Consider the following 10,000-nt stretch of genomic DNA (forward strand, 5'->3'; position numbering starts at 1 on the left):
GACGGCGCTCGCGGCGCGCGCCCGGAGCACCATGGGTAAGAAAATATGGTAACCCATCTGTGCGAGAAAATTGGTTTTGGTCACCGAACGACTGTACTTCCACCCCTCCATGTAAGGCATTGTGAAACTCTGTGGTGCAACCATTTTTTTGGCGACAATAATCTTTGATGTTGGACATCTATGTTATGGTTAATTGACACCTGTCAAAAAAGTATCCGCTGACCAGTATCACTTCACCATATCGCGGGCTCAAGTTTAAAGCTCATCGAGGTGTCCATCAAAGTCAGCTTCTCTAAGGTGACCGCCGACCAGGCAATGCTTTTCGATTGGATCGCAGGTTCAAGCCACGTTAACTTATTTTAAGAATAAATAACCCGAGAGCTCCGCTTTTAGGCTTGGCTAAATCTATATATTAAATATCAATCAGAGGTCAAATAGAGGACCTGAAAAGATAAATCACACGGTAACTCCCACAGGCTAGTGTAGCAAGAAGGGTTCTAGGACACGGGTCATGTTTTAAATCAAAACAGAGATTAATTCCAGGGGTATTAAAGGTTAGTTTCTGTGGTGTTGCGTCGGTGTTGAGTGCAGTCCGAAAATTTTGTGCTAAGGGTAAATAAACCACCATTAGAAAAATTTATGAGCTGTCGTCTCGGGCGTTATAGCCCTTCGTTAGAATCCTCACATTCTCGACTCGATTCGCTCTGGCCTTACGGGTCGCTTAAAGGCTCCCCCTAAGATTCGCCTCGTGGAGGGGCAATCCGGGTAGGTAAAATCAGGAAAGAACATTTTCGAAAGCAAATGTTTCAAAATTACCTCTGCTATCAAAGCCATGAGTAGTTTCGTGTGCAATTATCATTGCCAAGGATCCGTAATTGATGAACCTGTTGATTGAAATGATTACTTGATATGAGTTTCGAAACGGGTTTGATTTTTATTTCCTGGGTCCAGAATTTGTTGGATTCAGGATTGGGAACTAAACACTCCAAATCTCGCGTGCATTTCATTGAATGACAGTCTTCCAAAGGGAACGTAACTTATTTTCCTTACTTCTGCTCCTCCACAGTAAACTTTTATCATTAGCATTGTCACCTTGCCAGGAGAGCCTTTGTTAACTCGACGAGAAAGAAAGTACTGTGCAGAAATTTTATAAAGTCTTTATTGAGTATGCGCAAACCATGTCTTGGAGACAGGTTGAAACCTAGGGGCGTGTTTCTCGAAAGTCCAGAAAACTTTTCGGGCCCGAAAAGCCATCTGTGAAATTGCCAACCGCTTGCTTTAGGAAGCCGATCTCTTAACATGTTTTCAAGCTAACTAAAAGAAACACGTCTGTGAAGTTTGACGACTTAAATTCTCTCCGTTCTTAAAATACAAAGGGAATTGTGACACCCGAAAATGGCCCGTAAAGTTTCGGGACTTTCGAGAAACGGGCCCCTGGCCATTCTCGATTGCACTCCAAGTTGCCATATGGATTTTCGTACTGAAAGCTCGATTTGACCCTCGCCTTGTCAAAAATATGATGCACGCGCTGCCTAAACCGGTTTGACTTAAGTGATTAACTCAGAAACTTGGGCTGCGACGGCTTAAAAGACTTGTACGATTTCTGCAGAATCTCTCTTGCTCGATCGCCCTCTGGCGAGTTTTAGAGAAGCTCTGCTCTCAGGGTGCTGAGGATTGTCTTCTATGTTGAAAATTTGCAGAAACTAAATTTGAAACCTTCTAGCTGTTGGCAATATTCTGATATCACGTGATCAGGGGCTAAGTCTTCTCATCGAAACAAAAGAAAGTTAAACATGAGAATGTTGTTCAGGTCCCAAAGAATTAAGTCTAGGACATTATCATCACCGTCATGACATCACGTGAACAACGCAACACTTTTTGTCACATTAGCACAAGGCTACCGTTTCTAATCAGTCAGCTAAGAACAAAGCACTGAATACGGAAAATGCATTGCATCATGAGTCATCTCTGAAAATTTGAGCGCACATATACAAGATAATCTCTATATAATGATGATCATTAGCGGTTTTTTCCACCCAAGAATTTATTAGTTTTTGATGGGTAACAACTGGCTAGTTAGAGCAAGTTTCAATTGAGTGTCGTAAAACCAAAACCAAAGTAATAACTTTGGCAAATCAAAAAGGACGGAGACAATCCAGTAGACCAATCAAAACTAGAAGTAATTACACGTAGCCGACACAAAGCGTGGGAAAATGTACACGCGGGAGCCACGATTGGTTTTGGTTTCACTTCTGGTTGGTTGAAAAAATGGCACGAGAACTTTGAAACAATCACTGAGTGAAATAAATGCAAAACCAAAGCAATTCGCTAATTACTTTCGACACTCAATTGAAAACCGCTCTATGAAAGCTAAACGGCTTAAAATTGGAGATTAAACTGAGTTTAACAAGTCAATTTGTAAAAAGCACGATGGCTTCTGTGAGCAAACCCGTATGCTAATGAAACAAAATATCAACAATGACGTATTGATTCATTGATAATTGATGAAAACCAGAGAAACTTTTAAGTTGTTGCTGTTGGATAAATCTAAGAACAATAATACGCTTCTACTTCTATTCCATGTCTTCGCATCGGCCTTACTACTTACTTTGGGTATTGTTTCTTGTAAAACGGGGAACGAAGTATTCCAGCTAAAATAACTAAAAAAAAAAAAACAACACTTAATGCTCCTTATTCCAAAATGGCCGCCATTTTAGTATTCTTTTGTTTCCATGCAAATTGGCCCTTATGGCCTCGCTTTCAAACGTAAAATTCAAAAGAATATTTAACATTGAACGAGGCCAAAAGGGCCAATTTGCATGGAAACTAAAGATACTAAAGTGGCGGCCATTTTGGAATAAGGTGTATTAAAAAAACCACGAAGGAAAGAAAGGATTTAAGTGAAATAGACTGGAAATTTACAAATAATCTACAGGCTCATCAGCGTTTTTGCCACCCAATAACTTTTCAATGTTTTTATGACTCACGTTTTGTTTTATGAGTTTAAAAGGAGCTGAGTCGCCACGTTTGTCTTGAGCATGCGCAATTTTGGTACGAAAGTTCACTTTTGCATGGGCCACGGTAAAGTTTGTTTTCTGCCATTAGACAGGGAGACAACGATATCCAAGAGGATCCGGCCCTTTCCTTGACATCACCGCTTTAACGAAGGTCAGTTTTCGACGATCACGAAATAATGGCTTCAACGCATTCAAATACACGAAGGCCTTTGCTCGCTCGACCAATGCTATCACCAGAGTACCCTTGAAAACTGTATGAATGTATTTGAAGTCTAAAAAATATTAAAGAATCGAACAGCGTTCCGCGCGAGTATGACAAATCAAAGATTGCACTCCGACTGCGCAGGGTCATTACAAATGAATGCAAATGAGGCAAAGATCATTTCTAATACGCATGCCCAGATGGTGGCCTAGTTTTAACTTTTAAAGTCAATTTTTGCTTTGTACGGCGCCTGGTGCTATACCATACTGATATTGGTATGAGACAGAATGTAGTTTGCGTTAGCATATACCAGAAACCCATGCGGGTTGAAACGTGTAACGCGCGGTCACAGCTTCCGAATATTCAGTGCGAACCGATTGGCTAAATGTTTCAGTGCTAAGTACCATATTTGGAAACCCCTCGCTCTTGTTGCTCCTAATATGGTACTTAACAAATTGAATGTTCAGAAGCTTGTTTCCCAGCACACAAGGGGCCGTTACACGTTTCAACCCTTATGGTTTCTGCATATACCCAGTGGTACCTATTCTGTTTTGCTGGGGGCTGTAGTATGCGTTGATATTCGTAGGACCCATCAGCCACCTTAAAATGATAGCAAAAACAATAAACTGATTAATTTGGAAAAATATAATGCATGCACCTCAAAATGCCGCACTATCATTATTAAAATAAATAAATAAATAAATAAATAAATAAATTCGTTTATTTAACACTCTCGCAGTCAAGGACTGAATTACAGTGTTGGTCAGAGCAATACATAGTATAATTATAAAAATAGAAATAGAAATAGATAGCAAGAAACAATGCAATTGATATAATTGCATTTACTATTACGTTGACGCAGCAGTCGCATATTTCACACTAACGAAATCACCGAAACGGTTAGTTTTCGTCACCGAAGTGGCATTAGGTTTAGGTCTTAGATTGTAATGATAGGACTGGCTAATGATGCGTTTATGTATAAGCGGATGCAGCGGGTTTTCCGGGGAGACTTTTAGTACAGACTTTGTGCATGCTGTTCTTCTACGCTCCTGGAGGGTAGGAATATAATCGTTAAAGCGCGCCTTTGAATCCTCTCCAGATCTTGTGACAAATATTAGGGAAGGTTGGCGAAAACGACACAGGCGTACTCCAAAATTGAGCGCGGCTAACAAGGTCTCCTTGTGGAACACCGCATTTCTAAAGTTGCCTGATTGCATGGAGGTGTTTGTTAAACTATTAAACTAACATGACTACTGACTGAGGCTACAGAGTACCCCCAGACCAGATGACTCAGTCCGCGAAAGTTCCCGCCCTCCTCCCCTCCCCCGGGCCAGACTCAAGGGACCGGTTGCTCGAAGCCTGGTTAGTGCTAACCGTTGGCTAAGAGATATCAAACAATAAAGTTTTCTATGACATTTAACGCTGGCTAGCGCTAACCATACTTCGAGCAACCAGGGCAGGGTCTTTTAAATAACTGAGGAGAAAAAGCTTTAATTTCTTTGTAATTTAATCTGCAAATTCAAGTCTTCTAGAGTAAGGACTATGAAATGTTGACTCCGTCTCACAACACTTGATCGTAAATGATTAATTCAGTGGGATGTTGTGGTTTGGCCTTTGAGTCATGGTAAGTGTAAAATTACAGCAGGTCCACATCAGCTGTATAGGCATGTCAATATATAGTGCTATTATACCTGCTTCAACAAATAAACGAAACAAACAAACCACTTGTGCAGTAAACACGACAACTATACAGGTCAGTCCCTTACTTGGCCATCAGTGTTGCTATGTACATTTATATTTTTTGGTATGAATGAGAGCCGGTGACCTTTTATGCTAATTCAATTCAGTCGTGGAATGGAGCCAAAGGGTACCACTTGTATTCACGTCACGGAAAAACAAAAAGCAAAGGGGCTGAAAAACGGCAGAGCGGCGGGTTGTATGAATTTTTTTTCCCAATCAATGTTTTTATGGCTTTGCCCCTATCTATGATTGGTAGATCTTGATCGCATAATCCGTCACATCACCTTTGCATGATGTCCCGCGGGTTGTCCCGCGGACAGCCGAAGTCCAAATTGACATAACAGGGACATTTAGCATCGCGTTTTCAAAGTCGACCGCAAACTTCAAACCGTGGCTAATAGCGGTTTGCCGTTTTCCGTACTAGAGTGGCAAAAATAACATAAGGTTCGGCATTTGGCGGGAAAAAAAACGCGCCATGTTGGATTATTGTCTTACTTTACATGTGTTAATTAAATCGAGCCAGCGTCCTCAAGGATGTGCAAATGATCAGCAAAAATGTGCTAATTCAAGAGTTAAAGCATTAAAAAAACATAGTTTATAGGTTTAAACGTGAGTTCCTACAGAATTTAAAGGCGAAAACCTTAAAAAAAGAAAGAAACGACAGTTTTCACTTTACACAACATGTTTCGACATTCTCATGTCATCTTCAGTTGCAAATAAGCTTTTAACGGTTGTACATTTGAATTTATATTAAGGTACGTTACAAAATAACGCGTCAAAACTGGCGTACAATTTGAGTATGAAATACGAAATGTACGGAAAACAAAAATAGCGCGCATAACAATAAAATAAGAGACAAAAGGAACAACGTAATTAAAAAGAAAGAGACAAGTCTAGATGCCTTAACTGCTGATTAAGAATGGGATTTTCCCACTTAATGTGCAATGCCTCTTTGATCTTTGTTTGGAATTTTGAGGCGGCAGAATCTAAGATCGTGAAGCATTCTGTATTACAAGAGTCATGACAGGCCCTAGATGACTGCAGGTGCCTGTAAACATGCGAAGACTTGTCCGACAGGAGATGCTCACGAGCACGTGTACAAAGGTGGCGAGTGGTCTCGCCAATGTAGCTGGCATTACAGCCAGCACACGAGAATTTATAAACGACACGCGAACGTAGACCTTGCGGTACTGAATCTTTCACACTGAACATGTTTCTAAGTTTAAACGTACTAAAGGCCAACTTAACATCTAAATCAGCTTTACAATAATGTTTGAGTAGTTGTCTTAACTTAGTCTGGGCGATTTTAGAAAACCGGCCAACATAAGGGAGTTTATAGAAGTGCGTAGAAGTTTTCCCCGGAGTTGGATGAGGCGTCCCACCCATTCAGAGAAGGATTCATTTTCTTAGAAAGATACCTATGAATAATCTTGTCGATGACCCAAGACGGAAAAGAATTTTTCCGTAGTAAGAAAATAAGCTTCTTAACATCCAGATGAAAACCAACCCAGGAATTGTTGATAGTATATACTCTGTCTAGTAATGTTCTGACTAGACCCAGTTTGTTATTCAAAGGGGCGAAGCTGAAATAATAAGTAAGAAGACCAGTAAATGTCAGAGGTTTCCCGTTTCCAGAGAAATACGCGATGCTAAATGTTTCTAATACCTTTATATCTAACGCCTTAGTTGTCTTATTTTTGTGTTTTTAGATGCTGGCTAACGAAAAAATTCCACTTACTTATCTTTATTCACTCGAAGACGAAGCGAACCAAATTGCCTTTGTATCATCATTTTGTTCATCGCCACAACATTTTCAAAAAATCCATCGCCGACGGTTAACTAGTAACAAAAAGGAAAAATTAAACAAACGAAATGAACTATCATTAATGAGCTAAAAAAGTGATCACCACGAACTTACTTTTATATAATAAGCTCTATAATGCATTTTGATTGGTTCTCACCTATGATCTATGAGAGGACAGACCATTCAGGTGGCTCCAAGCATTGCACCCACATCGCAGAGGTCACGGGTTCGAATCCCGTTGGTGGCACCTGAATTCTTCAGGTGTCTATAAAAATCAACAATTGTTTAAATTGTCCAGCGAAAGTGTGAGGATCACTTCTCTCGTTCGTGTGTTGCCGTGCGTCTGTTCGCTAATAGATCCCGGCCCAGAAGTCGTCGAAATGTGGTGAGGACATCGGTGACACACTCGCAACTTTTTGTTCTTACCACATTTGGACGTCATCTGTGACTGAACAGACGCACGGCGCACTGTCAAAATGGAAATGTAAAAGAAAAAAGGGGCACACCGGTGTGCCACTTTGATCTAGTTAATCTATCCCACCACCGTGATTACTGAACAGACGCACGGCATCATGGAATCTATTTGTTAAGTAGAAAATAAAATTTATCATTGCAAGACACGGCACGAGACTTTTCCCTTAATCGCCGGTGGCGCTATATTAAATTTTCTTTATCCAGCTGTGCGCATATGAGCATATCAAAAAGGCTTTTTTACAACTTTATAATCAAGTCTAAGCACTGCGGAGACAAAAAAGAAAGTTAAATCGATGTTGAAACCGGCGGCAAACTTAAATTCAGTTCAACACGTTTCCACAAAATTTTCACATTTTCTGTAATTTTGAGCAAATTAACAAAGTGAATTAACAAAGTGAAAAGCACCTTATCAAAGTCTATTCACTCCAGATAGCCTTGGTGGGCCTTTCAGTTCCGCAAATCATACCTCAGAGAATTGCGATTGATTCCACAAAGGCAACATGAGCAGCTGGCTCAGATATCGCAACCGAGCGTGACAGTTACGATCAAACCCAGTGCTGTTTCGGTCGGGTCAACGCCTAAGCAGCAAGCATATGCACAAGCAATCTACGCAAACTCGGTCAGTGGTAGCGTTTTGAAAAGCCAACACTTTTTGCAAGGACAACAGACACTAACCAACCTAAAGTGAATGACTTCAGTGCACTTTTTCTTGCATCTCTAGCGTAAACTAGTTCATAGTGATACTCTTTTCCAAACGCCTTTGGAACAGCCTCTCGATCTTTCGCTTCCTAAAACTTAAACTTATGTAAAGACTAAATTGGAAGGAAGGGACTCTGATAGTCTTAGCTAATTCCTGGAAACTGACTTGTCGAAGCCTTAACAGTCATTCCGTAACTTTCACCCACCATGGAATAATGCTGGTCGAGTTCTGCGTCGTCTTTGATATAAGGTGGGTATCCAACATCTTCTGCCATAGCATCGGCCTGCAATAGCAAAGTAAAAAAAAGTCGCTGGCAAATCAAATGATCTTTTTACCCCTTTTTTCGGGGTATATTTGTTGATAGGTCTTATGCAAGATTACGGCGCGTGCTAAAAATCCACCACCACATCATCTGGACTGGACACACAGTACTATTCGCTCGTGGGTTTTTTTTTTTCAAGTTTGCTCCTTTGGGGATTACTCATGCTAAAATTTACAAGTTTTATTTTAGAATTCGAGGCTTGGTGGTGAAATTAGCTAGTCAGACGTTATCACGCAGAAGGGCTGTTGCCTTGATATTTAATTTCACGATGAAATGCTGTTTGTTTACCTTTGCTTTGGCATTTTCTTTCGTCAAGTAATCCATCCAATCTGCAGTCTTGAGATTGTCAGTAAAGGCCTTTCGAACACGTCTTGTCATGTCCCTTACCTATAGTAAAGGGAAAAAGAAATTGTAACTCTGACACCATGCAGAGACGTCCTTCCCTAAGAACCATTTTCTGAAAGACGAAAGTCGATACCCGTCGGTAGAATAGGTCCTCCAGGACCTGTATAGCGATTTTAAAAAGTTAGCAAAAATCAGGCTTTCCATCGCTCGTGGTTATTTCTAGCATTGAACTAACAAGTTCAATGCTATTTGACCCATACTCCCTGCGAGTGCCATATACGTATACGATGACATATTTCATAGGGCCTTTATGAAGTCATGGGCACTCTTAGCTTGGGCAGTTTGAGCTAGGCTTGTATAGATTGTGCTATCTTAATGTTTGGCGTAAATTGAGCAAACTGGCGTAATTCTTCCCATTTAAAAAAAAAGCACTGCTAGCATAATTCGCATATTTTGATAATTATCGGGTCATTTTTGATCCTATTATTTCATCATTTTTTATCTCAAGTCCCAAGCACTTGCTGATGTTATTCGATGTTTAATGTTTCTGATCCCTGGGACTGGGGCCTGGGGTGAACCGGAACCGGAAGCGACATTGTAAACCATGTCGGTCCCAGTACCTCTCATTAGGCAAAGCTACAAAATGGCGTTGGCTGTGCCAGTCTGCTTGTTAAACCTTCGTCTGCTGCCGCGGAAAGGGTTTTTAGCCTGCTTTCGGCGTCTTTCCTTGAGCACCAAGAGAATGCACTTTCTGACTACTTGCAAGCAAGTGTAACGCTGCAATATAACAATCGCAGATAAGCTATATGAGAGTATAGACTAGTACTAATGTGCATGTAAACCTCAACCACATGTTCATTTGGATTTCATTGTGCTGTTCGTTGCGTTTCTTTCTTGTAGACCAAATATTTTTTGGACTTATTGGCAATTTTTTCAAAGAGCGTAATTCTTTTTTAAAAAGTGGCATAATTTGGAAAAACGAGCATAATTTTAGCATAATTTGGCCAAAAAAAGAGCAGTGCTACTAGCATAATATGCTACTTTTACTAGCACAATCTATACAAGCCTAGTTTGAGCGCTTTTACATGAAGTAAGCTCTTTTTCTTGTAGGAGTACACCTCACCGTACTTTCAGTATCCTCATCAAAATCCGCATCTACAAACAATCTCCCCAGGCTCATGTCCATTGGTGTCATCATTTCCCCCAGACAGTCACTCCATCTTTCTGCCTCTAGCGGTCCTGCTATAGCATCTATGAATTTACGTTTTACATCAACGAATCGTCGAGGCATTGTTAAAACGTACTGGTCAACAACTCGCCACATAATGTAATCCTTTACAACGCCGTCAGACCTGTTGATGAAAGATGGGCACACATTAGTCGCTGCGAAAAGCAC

General features: G+C 40.6%; 1 protein-coding gene across 1 annotated transcript in view; it reads right to left on the reverse strand.

Annotated features, from left to right (window-relative positions):
- The window catches only part of LOC138014598 (endothelin-converting enzyme homolog), a 39,052-nt gene that overhangs the window by 8,207 nt on the left and 20,845 nt on the right, over positions 1-10,000 (reverse strand). The window contains exons 12-18 of the mRNA XM_068861724.1: positions 9,728-9,956; positions 8,548-8,646; positions 8,143-8,220; positions 6,698-6,798; positions 3,761-3,819; positions 2,609-2,660; positions 817-884 (exon numbers count right to left, since the gene is read on the reverse strand). Of these exons, the coding sequence (XP_068717825.1) occupies positions 817-884; positions 2,609-2,660; positions 3,761-3,819; positions 6,698-6,798; positions 8,143-8,220; positions 8,548-8,646; positions 9,728-9,956 (686 nt within the window). The remainder of the gene's footprint in view (positions 1-816; positions 885-2,608; positions 2,661-3,760; positions 3,820-6,697; positions 6,799-8,142; positions 8,221-8,547; positions 8,647-9,727; positions 9,957-10,000) is intronic.

The sequence above is a fragment of the Montipora capricornis genome, chromosome 8 (assembly GCF_036669925.1).
Source record: "Montipora capricornis isolate CH-2021 chromosome 8, ASM3666992v2, whole genome shotgun sequence".
Lineage (NCBI taxonomy): Eukaryota > Metazoa > Cnidaria > Anthozoa > Scleractinia > Acroporidae > Montipora > Montipora capricornis.